Raw genomic sequence first — 18,817 nt, forward strand, 5'->3', positions numbered from 1 at the left:
GGAGTGAATCTCCTTTTCCTTGAGCGTTAAATCTGGACTTAAACGTTGATGCCCGGCGACAGGCGTGCCGAGTCAAACCCTCGCAGATTTACAGCAGAAGAAGCCTACCGAGAGGAGATGGAGAGGGATGGGGTGTGTGTGTGTGTGTGTGGTGGTGGTGGTGGTGGTGGTGGGCGGGGGGTGGGGGGGGTCGGTTAGCAGATGCTGCTTCGCTGTCTGTTACCAGGCTGCTCGACCTTTTTTCTTCTTTTCTTTTATGTTTCCCCGCCTCTCCTCTGTGGCTCGACACGTCTGGCCCGTCAATCAGGATGTTGGGGGGGGGGGGGGGCTCAGTTCCGATGAAAAAAAAAAAAAAAAAAAAAACCCTGGTTGATGTATGGTATGGGTACCCGGCGTGAACGAACAAACTGAGAGTTTGTTTGCTAAAGAAAAAAAAAAAAAAGACCTCCTGTCAGCGGAGTGATGGGACGCAGATTTGCGGGCGGCGAGAGGAGCGACGCCACTTTACACCCACCTGAAAATTGCACTTCTCCACTTCTCTGTTGTTACGGCGATGCGTTCCGCCTCAGCGCTCCCATTACGGCAGCCGCGCGAGGGAACCTTTCTGGAATTCTTTCTTTTGAATCTCTCCGATTGGCGGTCAGACTTGGATGGAGATTGGGTGCTCTCGCTGAGCAACGTTGTGTTCTGTCGCGGCGAGTCGAATTTTGAACGCAGCTCTTGCCCGCATGTTTCCACATGTTGCATCAAAGCCGCCAATCCCACTCTCACTGCCATTGAACAACGTTGTCTGCGAGAGATTGGCGCGCTGGACGGCCTGGTTGTAATTGAAGCTAACCCGCTCCCGCCACCTATCATTCCTGCCCCCTTTGGAACCCTCCTGCTCTCCGCCCCCCCCAGCAACTTACCAGCCCTTCGGTTTGAGGAGACTCAGTGGAAATCAGCCTGGATTGACACCTGGACACCGGCGTTAATTGGCAATTCCGAGCTGATCAGCGGCGGCCGACCCCGGACGGAAGCCTTCACCCCAGCCTGATCGTGGCCGCCGCACCCCCACGGGGGTCAGCGAGCGGGCAAATTGGCCCGCATCGACCCCCCCCCTCTCCTCACCACACACCCCTCCCATTGCAAAACGCACCGTGTGGGAGTGAAGCCACGTCAACCTCTGTGAACGGCCGCTCCACTTTGCAAATGAGGGGCCTTCCCCACATTTTTCAGGGGCTTTTAAGCCATCACTGTGTGGGTGTAGTAGGCGCCATTAGCCCTGAATGGCTCTTTGCTGCGCGTGATGGATCGGGTCTGCTGCCGCAGCGCGCACATACACACACATGCGGAGTTTGTACATGCACAAAAAAAAAAACGAAATTGAATATACAAGAAGCTGTTAAATAGTCGCTCGCTATTCCACATGGTTTTGTCCGGCGTTGCCTTGGCGCAGCATTGTTATTCACCAGACAAACTGGCTGCAGTTAAGCTGTTGTCACATCGTGAGTGGACGACGCATTCATAAAAATGCATGTGAACAAATAAATAGCTAAAACGCTCATGCCAATAGTTGTGTACGCTACGTCTGGAGCGCTTGTTGTTGGGGAGGCTTGCCGACACGGGGCCACGGCTCCGTTATCGCAGCGCTTCCTGAAGGGCAAATGAAATGAAGCATTGTTCGACACGGACGTGTCAAAGCCGCGTCAACAAGTCGACAACAGGCGAGTGAAGTGAAAGCCGGAACAAAGGGAGATAATTACATTTACACTATTAAAATGACATATTATGTATTATAAAACGTTTTCACTTTCATTCTCGTTATGAGATTGCTTGGTTTCCTTCCGTGTCCCTGCCCGCCGTGACCTCGCATTTCATGCACGACTCACTTTACCAGCCTTTTCACACTGTATTCTGTGTCTGTACCCTCTCTGCAAACTCCCTCAGACATCATTCACTTCTAGTTCTACTCTGTCGGAAAACCCACGGTTCTGGAAGTGAGCCCTCTTGTGATGTCACAAAAGAGGAAAAGATTCCTCAATGATACTGCAACCAGAACAGTGGCAACAACCCCGGCTAACGTCATTAGGCTCCGCCCTCTGACAAAACTGTCAAGTGGAAAGTCCAACAAAACCTCTGTTTTAACAGGAAGCTGTAAACAGAGGGCTAAATATAGTTTCCTGGGCAGGAGACCTCTGCATTTAATTAATTTGTGGTGTTTTCATTGTTTCACCACACATTTTATAATGGATCTGCTTGAAAATAATCGGCTTTCATCAAAATTCGTAATTTGTCTCTGGTATTACGTGTCTTTGTAGGTGTGCGTGCGTGCGTGTGTGTGAGTGTGTGTGTGTGTGTGTGTGTGTGTGTGTGTGTGTGTGTGTGTGTGTGTGTGTGTGTGTGTGTGTGTGTGTGTGTGTGTTTCTCGCTACTTGCTAGCAAAGAGCTTTTTACCAAAAACAGCCGCCCACTGCATCCATGTAGGAGGTGGTGAGTAGCTGAACTCCTCCCCAGGAAGCTCCGGGGGTCTCAACAACTGAAGCAATTAGCCTAAAATCCCCCCCCCCCCTCTCTCTCTCTCCCGAGATACACACACACACACACACACACACACACACACACACACACACACACACACACTTCCCACACACAAATCTCAACAACTCTCATTTCACAGAGTGATTTGGGCCGTTGTGTTGCCGAGGCTTTGCTCTAAACCTGCGTTCGACGCCTTTTGTAGTCGTGACCTTTAACGATTGTCACGGCAATTAAGACAATGCAGATTCTAAGCCACTCCAAACATTTTTTCACGACTTCCTAATTGATCCGACCGGGAAAATGTCAAGCTAGCACACGTTTGCCTCGCTGTATTTGTGCGACTGAGTTGTCTTTCCATAAAAATAAATAAATAAATCTAAACACGTAGTGTGCAGAGGGAGAGAGAGAGGGGGAGAGAGAGAGCGAGAGAGGGGGGGGGGGAGATATCTCTCTGACATTTCTATCAAGCTGCCATGAACACTAAAGCCACAAATCTCATTTCTTTCTTCCTGGGAGCATGTGATGGCGGCTCAGATCCCGCTGCCAGAGGGGTCACGAGCCCGCCGTCCCCTCCTCTGTTTTTTCGCCCTTCCTCCTTTGTCTTTATCTCGCCCGTCCCTCGGCTCCCTCTGCTCGCCGGTGATTTGACCAAACAAACCCTAACCGGGTATCTCTAAAGCAGGGCGACTGCCAAAGGTGATTTTTCAGCGGCCGGCTGCCAAGACACAATGAGTTTTAGATAGGCGGGCCAAAATTCCCCTCCCTTCCAACTGGCAGTTTGGATGAAAATAGAACTGGCCTCCGCACTCACATTTGTCACCCCGCGTCATTATCAGCTCTATTATCCATTCGGCCCGTGAACGCACTTGCTGGCAGGACGGGTTCATAAAAGGCGAAAGCTTCGGTTGTTTGTGTTGCGGGACCTCGGAGTCTCCTCATCTGGGTTACTGGACAGAGGGATGAGGAAATTATTTTTGGCGTCTAATTAAAGTCTGCAGCGAATCTTAATGCGCTGCCGGGGTGTGAGCGCCGCTGGAAGATGCTAAATAGCGCCCGCGGCCGTGTTTTGATTGAGGCGACTAAAAATGGAAGAGGTCTTTTTTCCTTTGTGCCGTCACATTGGGATGAACTGTGAAGGCAGTTGGCCGGCAGCTGACGGCGTATAGACAGAGCGCCGGCGGGAGAGGAAGTGGTGTCATGTGTCTGGTGAGGTTTTTTTTTCGTTTTTTCTTATGGAGTGGGAACAGCAAACTAGGTTATGGTGGAAAGTACAAATTGAAACAGTGTTCTCTGCCCTAGTGTGACATTTGATGTGCCATCTCTTCCCAGAGCAAAGGACTTTAAGACTGAAGTGGAATAAAATGAACGTGAAACTAAACAGGCAATCAGAGGAAACAAATTCTTTTGCTTCCAGGATACATGCATACATTCCCTCGTCGTAAATGTGTCGTATTAATAGAATCATCATCCAAATGCTTTTTTATTTTTTTTTTATTTCTTTGCTCTCAGCCCAAAAAAAAAAAACCCTCCGAATGCTGAAGGTGCATTCACCAACTTCTTCTTTGAATTGACCTGCGCTTTGTGAGTTCCTGCCAAGACGTTATTGCCAAACTCAAATGAGACATTGCAGCAGTTTGCTGCTCCAACCAACCCCACCCCAAAAAGTGCAGTTTAATCAGTTTGGCTTGAAAGGCCGAGTGCAGCCCTTTGATTGCGAGTGTCCTGACGAGGGAGCGTCTCCTTCAGCGCCGACATCGACGTGACGAGAGCCGGCGGCTATTGATCAAGGTCAGGGCTAAGTTCTATTATGTCTGAACTTGGGGAAGATGTTAATTTATCACTGGAGGCTTTCAACTGGCGTGTCAGCTGGAGACTGACAGGGGTGGCGATGGAAATGAAGGAAATGCTAATGACTCGGCGGAGAGGTTATCGCGCGGCCGGCGCCGGGGCGAAAGGACTCTGATTGTTGGCGGGAGTCTGAGCTGAGTCTTCCCTCAGCCGGCCGCAGATAGCATCAGTGTGGGGGTGACCTGGCCGCGGGGGGTGCCAGCATCTTCGTCGAGAGGTGGACGCCCGAGGAAGAGGAGGTGGAGGAGGAGGAGGAGGAGGAGGAGGAGGAGGAGACGGCTGTGTGCTTCCCCCCCCCCCAAAAAAAACGAAACGAAACAGAGAGAGACAAATTGGCTTGAATCAGCGAGCAGGCAGCCGGTTGATGGAGAGCCGGGACGTAAAAAAAAAAGAGAAAAATACCTACGTGGGACATTTTCATCACGGCGGCATTTCCTTCCGCCGCCTCCTGCAGCAGCGCCGTCACCTGCGGCCGCGTGTCATTGTGTCCCGCTCGCTCTCGCGCTCTATCACTCAGCCGCAAAACCTCCCGAGCGCAGATGAATAGGACGGCTGCCGCTAATCCCCGCCGTGTATTTGTGTTTGTGGATTACCGTCCTCTGTCTGGGGAGGGTGGAGGGCGGGGTGGGGCGGGGTGGGGTGGGGTGGGGTGTGGGGGAGGGGGGGAAAAAAGTGACAGATCAGCGAGTGCAGGGGCTTGTAAAAAAAAAAAAAAGAGTTTCAACCAGAACAATGCTTTCTGTGTCACGCAGAACAGAAGGCGAAACGTTTTGTATACCTGCGGGCTGCTGAGGAGGAAAGAGGGAGGCAGGCGAAGCGGGAGGCCATCGCCCGATTGTAATGTCCTGATGTGGAATGTTTTGCGTTAAACGGCGGGAAAGAGGAGCCTCGGAGGAGGGAGATTTTTTTTTTTTTTTCTGTTAAAGATTTTTTTGTTTCATTTTGAGGAATTTCACACGAGTTCATTTACAAGAATGCCAAACGTTTGAAACTTCCCGAATTCTCAATAAAGTTTTCACACCCGCTTGGGGTGGTTTCTGCCCTTTCCGAGCAGAGTTTATGTGCAAACTGTGACGTAGGAAACTCACATGAAGATGCTCACTCGAATGTGACGCTGCTCTAGTGGAAGAGCAGCGTTCCTCCTGGACAATCCCGGCTCGCCCTGCGAGAATAATCGGCGCTCGGCCAGCTGACAGCAGTTCCCGAAATCCTCTTTCATTGCTTCTGATAATGTGAGAAGCAGTGGACGAAGAAAAAAAAAGAGTTCCTCGTTCTTCGGTTCTTGCAGGAGGGCCAGTTTGTTCTGCCACTTTCTGTATTATTATTATTTATTTTTTTTGAAGGCGAGCTGTGTCCTCATTGTCTGCCGGAGTGTGTTGGGAGTGTTGGGGTGCAGGAAACCGAAGTGTGCAGCCGTCTGACAAAGGCGACAAAAAAAAAAATGTTTTCTTCCCGCTTGATACCACCGCTCACGTCTCTCACCACTTTCCTCCTCTGCAGGTTTGGCAGTTCACCAGATCATCACAATCACTGTGTCTCTCATCATGGTCATCGCAGCCTTGATCACAACACTGGTCCTTAAGAACTGGTAGGAAAGTTTCCTTTTCGCTCACAGATCCCCCCCCTCCTCCTCCCTCTCACAACCCCCCCTCTCCCTCCCTCCCCGCCCCCTCAAACCAGCCCCCCCTGCTGGCGGCTCGCCCCCGAGGTGCACGGTACGATTTTATGTTTGTTTCTTGCCTTTGGTGCGTGTTTCTGTAGCTGTGCGCAGTCGGGGAATGGCCGCCACAATAGCCATCAGCGCAAGATCCACCAGCAGGAGGAGAGCTGCCAGAACCTGACCGACTTCACGCCGGCGCGGGTGCCCAGCAAGGTGGACATATTCACTGCCTACAACGACAGCCTGCAGTGCTCGCACGAGTGCGTCCGGACTGCTGTGCCCATCTACACGGACGAAATGATCCAGCAGACGCCCGTCTACAAGACGGCGTACAACGGCAACAGGTACTGGCGCCGCTAAATCCATCCAGATCAGAACCCCTTCCATTTGTTTTTGTTTGTTTTTTTTAGCTAAACAGAACAGACAAAAAAAATCTGAAGATGCAAAAGTAAGAAAAAAAAGAAACAAACAAACAGAGCAAAGACATTGTCAACTGGCCTGGTGATGGAAGACGTAAATATGATAAGATTAAAACAACATGGTGAGGTAATGTGAAGCGGAGTCACATTGAGTGATTTGGGTTATCAATGCAGAGATGAGTGAAGACACGAGTTCATTCAGACAATAACCGTGTTGATGATTGATCACAACAACAACAGGGATAGCAGTACTGATAATTCATCATTGATACTAATAGATTCAATTCAATACGTTCTATTGTGAGGAGTGTTCTTGTCGGGAGGCAGGACGGTCAAAACAGGAAGCAGGTCAAACGACGAAGCCGTATAAAGAGAGAGCCGAGCTGCTCCTGTGACCAAATCCTCCGTCAGAGCCAATCAGCTCACAGACTCTGCCTCGAACGATGCCGTCCGCTGCTTCCCTCCTTCCCTCCCTCCATCCCTCCCTCCCTCACCCCACAACCACCACCCCTCCCCGTCTCCGTCCATCTGCCCGGCACCTGGCTGGCTGAAAACCCAAAGCCGGCGCTGTTGTCCCAGCATGGGGTCTCAAGTCGTCTCCGCCGAACCGGCGACTGAATGCGGCTGCGATAAACTCGCGCACCGCCCACAGATGAAAGCGATCTGGACGGTTTTCGTTCATACAGGCAGTGACTCACTGCAGCGTTTAGGCTGAAACACATCCTCCCCTGTGTGTGTGTGTGTGTGTGTGTGCGCGTGTGTTTGTGTGTCGCTCTGTGTGATGTAAAGCGACATGTCAGGTGCGTTTGACTTCGTTATCCGTCCACTGGTGGGAGCCTCCAACAGTAAAACTGTCATTTCTCTCTCTCTGCGGAGGAGTGTGGACAGCGGCCGCCGTTGTTTGGAGTGAATAAGAGACGCAGTCATCAGAAGTGCAGGGTGGCCAACTTGAGTTGGTCACACTTCCTCAGCATTCAAAAAAAAAAAGAAAAGAAAAAAAAAAGAACCCTGGCGACTGATCATCTGGTGCCGAACCGTCCACAGAGCGAGGAGGATTTAATGACTGCAAGTCTTTAAAGCAAAGACACAGACGCTGTGTTGAGGGGGGAAGCGGGAACACGGCTGTTTCAATTCAGTTGTTATTCCAGCCAAACCAAAAAGACTAAATACAGCTATTCATTAATATTCCAGAATACTGAATATTTAGTCTTCCGTTTAGAGCGTCCTTGCTAAAACTGAGGCTTGGCTGGACCGTTGACACGTGGTCCCTGGAGGAACCAGCACCTGGCTGGCGTCGCCGGTCACTAACCTTGGAGAGGCACCGGTGTCCTTTGTGACATCACACAGGGCTGACTTGCAGTGTCTCAGGTCTTTTACATTCCAAGTGCGTCACAGTCCGGTAACGTCACAGTCTGCAGTGTTTCTCATCAGGAAGCGACAATCACCTAAACCAACTTGTTTTTGTCCCCAAACCAAAATTGACTTTTTCTCAAGGCCTCTTTTAGAACATTAACATCAGAGGAGGCGTTCATCTCCTTAAACCTCCTCAAGTTGAAACCGGGGTCAGATGTGCACTTTAAATAAACAGGGATTACATTCTGTTGCTTTAAAAAAAAAAAAAAAGTTCACTCATTGGCTGAAGCTTTTATAGGACACTACCTAAACTATATAGTTATAGTGCGTGTTTATTTACTGAAATATCCATTTTCAGATTGTTTGTTAAAATAATCTGATGTTTGTTGTGTTTGCCCCCTGTTATCCTCTTGCAAAAACAACTCTCCATTCTAGTTTGGATATTCATTGTTTGACCTACAACATGTTTGTAAGGGGTCAAAAACACCTGGTTGTGGGAGACCCAGGGAAGGGGGTTATCACCGCCCTTTGTGACATCACACCGGGCAGTCTGTGTGTACTTAGAAATGACAGGTGGAGTGTCCTCATCTGTGTGGAGTTCGCTGGCAGGACATAGAAACATGGAATCATTAGGAAATATTCGAATAGTGACGTTTATTCAATGTGAGATCTGTTTAAACTATGAACCCGCTGAGCAGCAGCTCCACTTCAGAATGGATTTAACATTGACTTTCCTATTGACGGCGAACAGCTCTGACTAGATGGGCTGACATGCAGCAAAGTCAGGCCGCGCCGCGCCCCCGACTGACCGCACTCTGCCGCCCCCTGCAGGCCCTCCCCCACCGAAAGACAACTGATCCCCGTGGCCTTCGTGTCGGAGAAATGGTTCGAGATCTCCTGTTGACCACCTGAAGGCCTTGATCACTTCCTGTGGGTGGAAAAGACTTCCTGAATTCACGCTCTGGTGGGTACTGGGCCACGTTGTCCGCTTTTTTTGTTTTTTGTTTGTTTTTTCCCAAATCCTTGTCCGAGCTGCTGACACCCCCTCTGTCCCTGCGGTGAGGCTGCCCCACTTTGGGAATAGTTGGGAACTTGGCATATGTTTGTTTTCGTTGCACTACTACGCTCGCCTCCGCGTTGTACAAAGGCAGATGAAAAGGCGGCCGAGACACCCGGCATCAGAGGTATTAGAAGCCGAGATAAGAGGCTAATTATGTATGCTGTATATCAGTATTAATAAGCTACACTTTACATTTACCGCTAATGATTCCGCTCTTATATATAGGGTGCGTGTCCATGAATATTAAACCTCAAGCACATTGTTTTGAGCGCGAGCGGTAAAAGGAGCACGTTCACTTGACTTGTGACACTTTTCTTTTTTCTTTTTTTTGTACTTTCGTTATCAGGCGCGGCTAATGTATGCCAGAATGGCCCCGCATTTGAAATTCAAAGCGTGAAAGTTAAACACGCGCTCTGGCCCCGCAGTGTTGCTGGAAGCCCGCGGGGAGGTGTAACGTCTGCTATTGACCCAGATTTTAAAAAGGAATAGATGGCCTGCAGGTAGCGGAGCGAGAGGACGGCGCCTCGCCGTCGTCTGGACACACATTAGTCTGCCAGTCAGCGCCGCTCGCACCATCCCATCGCTGCCGTCCCCAAAGTCCTAGGACGCCTTGTTATCCTGCTGAAATTTTGATACATTTCATGCGTTGGGCCTGTTAGAACAGGTCCTAACGCTGCACCTCTTCAATGCAGCATTACCCTTTTATCCAGCCTGGAAAAAAAAGAGTGCTGCCTCTTGGTAGGCCAGAGATCGGCACCATCGCAAAGGTGTTTTAGTAGGTCGGCTGTCCCCTAGCGGTTTCCATGCACAGATCTCTGTTGTTGAACAACACAGCCAAATTCAAAGGTCCTTTGTTTTTGTTTTATCCGAAATTCTTAACTCTGTCGTCCAAAGATCCGATTGAAAGGTACAATGAAATGAAAATGATATTAAGGTATCATACGATGCAACATTTGATGTATTCCCAATTTAACTGTGTCTTTCACACTGGCTAGTACAGTTTCATTGGGGTAACAGCAACCTCTGCCCTTAGACCTTCAACGAAAACCCCCCAAAAGACAACACCAACAAGCTTTAAATACTAACCGGAAGCACAGAGGAATCAAAGAATCCTTCACTATCGACACGTTGACTTGCAGTGGGTGTCATATTTAGAGGTCTAAACATGTATCGTAATTGACTGGTTTTGACTAGTACAGATGACAGTACATTCATTTACAATGTCATTCCACCCTGAGGGCTAACTGTGACTTTTATCTTCTACGTCTCCGCAGGATCGAGTCGGAAGCAACAAAAAAACACACACATAGACACACACAAAAAAACAGCTTCTTTTGTAAATTAGTGTGATCACCCCTTGGACAACGGTGAAGATTTTTATTTTTCTAGAGATGCCCAGCAGAGCGGCCGTGTCGCTGCGCTCCACCCCATGTTTCCAGGAACGTACAGTTCATTTAGATATAGATTATATATAGGTATATTTACTGGATGGGTGGGAAAGACTGTGGACGTCGAGGATGTCTGAAAACAAAATAATCAAATAAAACACAGAAACCGGAAAACCCCCCACGGAGCTGTTGTGGGTTGGAGATGAACTGTATCTGAACAATGTGCCAATAATGCCACTATGTGCCACAACCTGGATAGAAGGAAGTCTCAACAACGACCGACGGACTAAAACAAAGAATGCTATATTAAACCCTATATCAACTCCAACTACATTTTTGGGATTTTCTTTCATTTTTTTTTTAAGAAATCTAAAAGATTAAAAAAAAGAAAAACGTAATACAAATGCATTTGATTATGTTTTGAAATAGTTTCAAGAGATGTGTTGAAAATGAGTCTAAAAGATATTTATATGGAGCGCTATTCTATGTTGGGGGAGGGGATATAGACGCTAAAAGAGAGAAGACAGGCACCGTTGATTAAAAAAAAAAAACATTTCTATGGGACCCATTTTAAAAAGCAGAGTAGTTATGTCTATTTTTTTACACAGAAGAGCCTGCCACCGCCCTGACAGTGGAGGATTCAGCACTCTTAGTTAAACAGTCACACCTAACACAGAAAACATTCGGAATTTCACCTGAGGCAAACCGACCCAGCACCTGCTCCCACTTTGTATTATCAGTCTGACGTTTTTGACCCTGATGCGATTCTGAGGAAGAAGGAGCTGCTGCCTCAGGTCTGGTTCGGATGTAAAGGGTACGTCGGTGTCATGTTTCTGGGACAAAAATTGCAGGGATTGAATTTATTTGTTTCTTTCCTTTGGTTGTAATTTGGCTTTAATGCTAAAAGGGTGGACTGGATTCAGTTTGAGCTTCAAGTTGAGATAAATTGAGTGATGAGCAGGAACTGAGATTGGAAAATGGATCCTACAAATTCGAAATAAACCCTCTCACGTTCCAGTCATACTGTTCAGATCCCAAAACTTTGAGACATAGTCCAACAAATTGTTAAACACGGAGTAGATTTTTTTTTTTTTTTTCGTTTTTGTTTTTTGTCTGTTTTTTTTTCTCCATTGAGAAGCTGTGAAAAAGGTGCTGCTGTGCCCGGAGGTTTTCCTCAGGATCCAAATGATCTGCATCACGAGCTTGAAATGCAAAGTTGAAGGCAGGGAAGAAAATCCCCAACGCACCCTCCCTCCCTCCTCACCAAAGTTGGGTTAAAGGTTAGATTCACTCAATACTTGAGGACAATATCGTTAGCATATCAGACTCTCAGCCATCACAGCCACGGTGGCTGGCAAAGTGTAGAAACTGGTACACCGGGAGAGAAAAAAAAGACGATACACGTCCGATTGTTTCTGTTAAACTAATGGAATTGCGAGAAGCCATTCAGCTGCTGCCAAATTTGGTTCAAACTATCAAAGTTTAGGGGAGTGAACTGGTCGGGAAGGATGCCAACACTCTTATAAGAGCTTTCTAGCACCAGTCGTTTTATTATCCAGCCCAAAACTCCAGAAAGACAGATGGCCACTCGTGTTACAAAACTGCTCGGAGAGCTTGAGGCCTGTGTGTCCACCTTCGATTGTGCTGTGGGGTTTGTACAAAGCACAAATACAACTCTGTAATTGTAAACATTATTTGATTTTCATTTCTTTATTTGGTGGTGGGGATGGGGGGAGGGGGGGGCAGGCTGAAATATGTACAGATATAAAAAAGGAGGTTCTTTTTTTACTGCTTGTTGACAGTGGATCTCCAGTAATTCACTTAGGTGGTTCCGAGGTTTGTGCTGACTTCCATAAGTGATTCAAGTGAACAGGTTGTACCGGCGAGATCAGTATCTGTAAATGTGAGTCATGTTCAGCGCCAAGATGGCCTGGGATAAACACTGTGGTGGAGAAACTCCTGCGTTCGCCCATACACACCACAGGGAGGGGGGAAAAAAATAATAATATATAGATATATATATACGAAGAAAAAAAAAAATCACACTACCATGAACAACCCAAACCAGTTCAGCCTCACCTGCGTGTCAGGCTGCAGAGTTGCTTCTTCGACATAACCTATATTTTTTTGAACAAAGAGTGTTATCTTAATAGAAAGAGGGTTGCAAAATCTTACTGTATATTATACACGTGTAAATGTATTTTCTATATATTTGCTTCTATTTGTGTACAGGTGTGTTCTATTTTTCTCCTGTTTGGGGGCGGGCGGGAGGTTTGAGCTAGGTTGGGGATAGTGTCTTTGTTTACATGTGTGATTAACAGTATTTCTTTTGAAAGATACAAAACTAACCTTGTGCCAAGCTTCCTACCTGCACTTTCTGGCAGTACTTGTATTATATCTTTAGCTAACCACTATAATACTTCAGTAGACGCTGCAATAGTTCGGAGGCTGTGGCGTGATGATCAGGTGGAATGTATGAGAGAAGATGAGGAATGGTTTGCAGAAAAATGTTGCTGTCATTTTCATGGTTCTGTCGCGCTCCTAGTTGGCTGGGGTCAACGGGCGACTCTTTTCTTTACCATCTTCACAGCTGTTCCAGAAAATGACCTTTTTTTCCCCCGCATAGTTTACTTGGTCAAAGCAAAGTTGGCATTTTGTGAACCACCTCACTTTAATTGAAATTATGATTCCAGCCCGTTTCAGCTGAGGTTGTGTTCGCCATAGTTAGCTAGCTATCATTTGCCACACAGAAATGAACGGAGCACGGTACTAGCCAGTGGTTTGTGCTAGCTTGTACCGCAGCTAAGATAAGTGTACTTGCTCCTAACTGAAGACTCAGCCTGATTACAGGAAGACAGAAAGCCCCATCTAGTTTTGAGCAACACTCATTAGCATAGCCGGCTAAGGCTTGTAGCTTTGACCCCAAACTTTTTTCTTTCTTTACACCCAAGTACAGTTTGCACATATTTTGTTATAAACCCCAACACATTGGTGCTGTGTTCTTTTCCTGATGTGTTTATTTCGGGTTTGTTGAGGGTTTTTGTTTACTGGTCCAACCGCTAATGTCCTTGCTATCAGTGTTCAACTCCAGCATCTCGACATTGAACTTGAATACAATGTTATTATTGCTGACAATGGTGCTCCAAAAAGTAATGAGACTAAAAAAAAAAAAACCCAAACTATCCTTTAAGCATATAAGTAACAACTTTTGGAGTTGTACCCTACTGCATCTAATACTTTTAAAAGGCGTTTGACTATTATTGACATTTCAGTGTGATGCTGCTCCCTGCGGCTATACAGGCGTAGTATAGCCTCAAATCAGTTGACATGACGTGTTTGATTGTGTTGTGAATTCTCACATTTTATTTTTAACTGACCACATCAAATTTAAATTCAATCTTTTCACATTTTAAAGGAATTCAAAAAGTTTCACGTAATTTAGCACTTAAGAGCTTGTGTGCAGTGTGAGCACCCCCTCCTCCCCCCTGAAACCTCACTGCCAGTATAAAAAAAAAAAAAAAAAAAGCAAATTTGCTTTCCATTCTTGTCATGACATGAGAAACTCATAGCATACTGTGTATCTGTCCTCAGCAGGCACAGATGTATTTGGAGATGTGAGCATACCTCGCCCTTCCTTATTTTATTATTCATTCTAATTTTCTTCTTATCTCTGACTGAATTTAAACTGATATGTGAGGAATTGCCTTACTGCTTTCTTGCCTTTTCAGTTTATATTTCAGGACAGCTGATGAGCATGGCGTGGTGTGGCTAGGACTGGGGAAAACTACTTCCACTTCCACAGGTCAAGTGTGATTCAGGAAACATTAAACCCGAGAGCAGCGAATCAGGGAAGGCTACTTTGGCTCTTCTATGAAAATCTTCAACAGACACCAAAGACTTTCTTTTTTTTCAACCCTTTTCTTCTCCCCAGCAAAAAAAAAGATATTTCTTGCAGAGTATTTTCTGCAGTCTCTCTCACACTCTCTGTCTTTCTCAACAAATGTCCCCAACCTTTTAATCCTCGTCCTGCACCAACAAGCTATCAACCAACTATGGTGTTCCTGTCAAAGATTCTCCGCGCACTCGTTTGCAGGACAGGGACAGGGTTCCTGTTTGCATGTCACAGATAAAGAGGGGAAGTTACTGATGCACGTGTCACTAGACATTGGCTCGGCGTCCCGATATCACTCCTCGCACCGATCAATGTACCGAGCCCCTAAATTGCAGCCCCTCAGGCGTCTTAGTTGGCGGAGCAACCCGTTAGATGGCACTCTGCTGGTGGTGAGGATTGGAAATTTACGAAATAGACTTGGAGGAGAAGACAAAGCTCGTCTGTATGAGACTGTTGTCTGTTCGCAAAGTGCAACTCCCGACTCCTCCTCGTCATTCCTACCAAACAGCACGCTGGCCGCTGCGTTGACAACGCACGCCTTGATCTCAGCTTTGATCCTCAACTCCATTGGGAACCGACAGCTGTCCTAAACTATAAGTGGACGAGCAATAGCAGTGGCAGCGCCTCGGAAGCAACCGGGAGGCTAGTAAACAGTGGTGGCCTCTGATGTGAGCGAAGGCGTTTGAATTTGCAGCTGTTGTCAGTGCGTCTACATATTATTGACGGCCACTTCAATCACGGTTGTCCTCCTTGACTGTTTTTCCTTCTGTTGTTTTTTTTCCCCCCCCTGTCAACTCTCTCCGACTGCTCGCATTTATTAGGAATGTCAATCTGGAGTCCCGATGCTCGTTCAGACTGAGGCCGGTATCAGATTCGGAACCGTCTATTTAAACGGCGCAAATCTGTTCCCAAGAAGGGTCAGATCCCGCGAGGTTTGTGCTACATACGCTGTCAAAAAGATCGGATTAGGGCCACGTGTGCCTGCAGTGTGAATGTAGCTTAACAAAGACTCAGAGGGCTCCAACCATCTTCTTGCGTTCATTCTTTATTTGTTGCTTTCTTCACGTACATTAGATGAAGCACTGTCAATGCACTGTCAGTGCCTATCAGTAAAGATGGAAGTGTTGAAGGGTGGAAAAAAAAAAAAAATGGCATCTGGTTTTGTGAGACCTGGATTATCTAAAAATAAACTAGCTTGGGGATCCAGTTCTGCCACAGTTTAGTATTGGAAAAGATTCACTTGTAGTTGTTTGTTGTCACAATCAGACTGAACAGCACCATCAGAAATGTCACAAACATACAGTTTATATGTACAGGGATAAGGAAGTTGTACAGGTTTTTACTTTTTCTTTCACTTTTTTTTGTTTTCTTTTTTGGGGGGAGGGGCTTTGGCTCATCGGCGCTGACAAACAATCACCATCCATAAACCACGAGGGTAACCTGACTCGAGTTGTGTTTGTCGCCATGAAAATGAGGAGTTTGTACTTTGTGACTCTTAAAAAGATAGAAAAAAAAAAAACTTTTATATTTGTGTTTAATATATCAATGAGTACCTCTGTTAACTTTTGTATAAGACAGTGTATTCAAACACGTACACAGACACACATATACGCACACACAAACACCAACACGACACAACACACCTCCACAGAAAGGGACTCCAGTCTGTCTCTGTGACGGCTAAATGTTGTATAACTTTTTATTTTGTGTCTTATGAACCACATCTCTTCCTTTTGTAGTTATTGGTAAACGTTTTTTCGATCTCCAGGTGACTTTGATTTTGGTTACTCTTGTACTACTAAGCTCTGTATTTGCAAGCACTGTAAATGCGATTCTCATTGGACTTGTCCTCTGTACATTTAGTACTCTGATGTTGCTATTAATAAAATGTAAAACAACATACGGGCTTGTGTTATAGGGGTTTTGTCGGAATGTGTCCAGGGGCGGGGCAGTGATCAGGGCAAACAGCACAAAAATAAAAGATTTCAATATGAAGAAAGACTCCGCAATGTGTTTGTCCAATCCGACGCTTGCCATGTCTATTAGGACCTAAAAGGACCTAAAAAAAAAAAGAATCTCTGAATTTCATGCATCTGTATTACTGTCGACATCAACTTCCAGTGGTCTCTCACACTGTGTTAAAGCCGCTGTGTTCTTCAAATGGCAAGAAAGCCGAAAGTCAGTCACAGGGAACTTATCTATTCATCGATTCTAATAATATATTCCTGGCACCATGGGCACAATAAGTAAAATGTCAACTGACTTCATTAACATTTCTCTCTAATGTTACAGGACTCATCCCCAATAATTAGAAGAATCTTTCTTTCAGTGGGTTTCAGTTGTTATGAGGACATTTAGGACAAAGGTTCCCAAACCACAACTGTGTTTTTGTTAGCGACTGTTTCTCTTTCTTCTTCTTCTTTTTTTTTCAAAGAAAAAAATAAATTGATTTAGACTTTGTAGACGAGACTCTCTTCTCAGAAAGTTGTGATACTGGGAAAGCTCCACCGGTAACCCCAGCAAGTCCATCTCCAAAGCTCATTTGGTTGTGAAAAGAAGTTCACCATGGCTTTGCTCCAGCAACTGCACGAGGTTGTTGAGTACAAGATTTTAAAGCTAATAGGTGAACTATAAATCCAAACAAACGTGTGCAACGTTCTCAGGAACATAAGGGTTGAACTTGTGAAACCGTGCTGTCACGTGCGCCATTATAGCCGCAGTTTCAAATGAATGTAAATGAACACGTCCTCATCGTAAATGATAATAGTCACGAAGGCGCACTTTAGGTCTCAATTGTCCCAGTTTGACTGCATAACCGTCATTAAGGTAATGGTTATAGTGTCTCATTATGTGTGCATGTGTGTGCATGGCTCCCCATAACAATCATATCGGATGATTTGTAGATGTTTAATGTTTGCCAATATTATGATTGTTACCACCATCCAGATATTGGCCTCTTTAGATCTCTGCTGCTTTGTTAAGTGCTGGAGAGAAGTCTGGTCCATCTGGATGAAAAGCTCAGAAATGAACCGCGACAGATGTGTGGGGAGAGTCATAAGTGGGGCCGTCGCTATTTCTCGACCTGATTAAGGTGTGAAATGTTCTTTTCTCAGCTGCCTTTTCTTCCTCCCGGGAGCAGTCAGCCATTAATACAGCATTGATTAAAGTTTTGTGAACACAACCTGTCATTGTTGCAACACCGGCTTTCGAACGGTGCCTTTTTATTTTTCTCGGCTGAACTCAGTGTTCGGTGTTTGGGGGGAAGAGACTGTTTTACCTTAAATTATGTTCAGCCCTTGATTGATTTGCCTCTTTAATTTAGGATTGATCCCTCAAAACTAACTCTTGTGCATTTTCCATTTCAAAACACTTTTTGCACTTTGAGTCCTTAAAAGCCCTTCCTCTGATCGGATGCATCGCCCACATTCCCCTGCGCCTCTTCCTCTCGTTACCTCTGGGCTGTCGTGTCTTCTCTATCGCTCCCTACTCCTCCTCCTCCTCCTCTCTCTCTCTCTCTCTCTCTCTCTCTTCCTCTCACGCTGTGTGGCTGTTTCAGGGATCACCTGGAGATACAGTTCTCCTCTCCTCCTTGACGGATCGGCACGGGCAGAATGAGTCCTCGCCTGTGCTCCTGACAGCCCGACTCTGTCCTCCAGGAGGTCTGGCAGGCCGCATTAGCGTAACGGCGGGCCGTATCGCTCGGCACTGGCTGTGACAGCTCTCCTCGCTCTTGATACATTAAATAAAATTATGCAGTCCCGCCTGCACAGACGGGACCGATCAATGAGTCGAATGCCACATGCCAGCCGCTGCCAGGCAGACACTCCAGTGTGGGAGATTAATCCCGGCTGCAGACTTGAACCCGTCACCGGGCCTCACTGCAAACCGGAGCCCAGACTGGACGGTCAAAGCGGAGTGACCGGTGACATGACGTAGGAACTGATGACTGTCTGAAGGTCTGTCTGTCTAATCTAACTGGGACATACGCTACCGTGCTTGATCAAGTCCTGGTGTCCATCCATTCTGTCGCCACTTCCTGCACTGAGTTGCCTGTTCCAGGTATCTTAGAGTGAAGGCGGGCTTACACCTTGGACAAGTCGGCACTACTGTTACTGCTACTGCACCGCAGCCAGTTCGTAGGGACTTCTCGGACTATTCCACGTTATCTATCGAGCATATTTGCCTTTAATTGGTTTACTGTTTACGATGCAGAGAAGGAAGGTATGGCACAATCAAGATTACATATTTGAATGCAGGAAGTAGATGTAGAAGTAGAAGTAGACGTAGAGAAGAAGTGAGCAATGATTAGATTAGTGCATATGCCCCCAGCTCGACTACTAAACAGTAGCCACACCCACAACTTAAGGGCAATTGTCAGACAAAATGCACTTTTTTTAAATACCAATTTAGACCAACTAGAAAAAAGTTCAGTTTGTAAAGTAATGAATGTATTCGTGCTCCTTTCTGTATTAACAGAGTCCTGATGCTAAACCTGGTTCGAAAAAAAAGCCCTTGTACTTTCTGATGCTTTCTCTTTATTCAGTAGCCAAGTGACTGATCGGGATTCTGTCTTATCATCTGCGCACCACATTTCCAACCGTTTCAGCCTCATGAAGACGGTTGATAGGTGTTTTTTTTTCTTTTTTCTGCAGGTGCATTATTTGCAGATCCAGACCG

The 18,817-nt window shown here is 46.4% G+C and overlaps 1 protein-coding gene across 1 annotated transcript in view; it reads left to right on the forward strand.

Moving 5' to 3' along the window:
- The window catches only part of ajap1 (adherens junctions associated protein 1), a 46,247-nt gene extending 33,306 nt beyond the window's left edge, over positions 1-12,941 (forward strand). The window contains exons 3-6 of the mRNA XM_076026111.1: positions 5,869-5,956; positions 6,130-6,372; positions 8,632-8,764; positions 10,135-12,941. Coding sequence (XP_075882226.1) covers positions 5,869-5,956; positions 6,130-6,372; positions 8,632-8,704 — 404 coding nt within the window. The 3' untranslated portion in view covers positions 8,705-8,764; positions 10,135-12,941. The remainder of the gene's footprint in view (positions 1-5,868; positions 5,957-6,129; positions 6,373-8,631; positions 8,765-10,134) is intronic.
- Positions 12,942-18,817: the final 5,876 nt, after the last annotated feature.

Source organism: Nelusetta ayraudi, unplaced genomic scaffold, assembly GCF_046127955.1.
Source record: "Nelusetta ayraudi isolate G7.1 ecotype Tasmania unplaced genomic scaffold, CSIRO-AGI_Nayr_v1 ptg000019l, whole genome shotgun sequence".
NCBI lineage: Eukaryota > Metazoa > Chordata > Actinopteri > Tetraodontiformes > Monacanthidae > Nelusetta > Nelusetta ayraudi.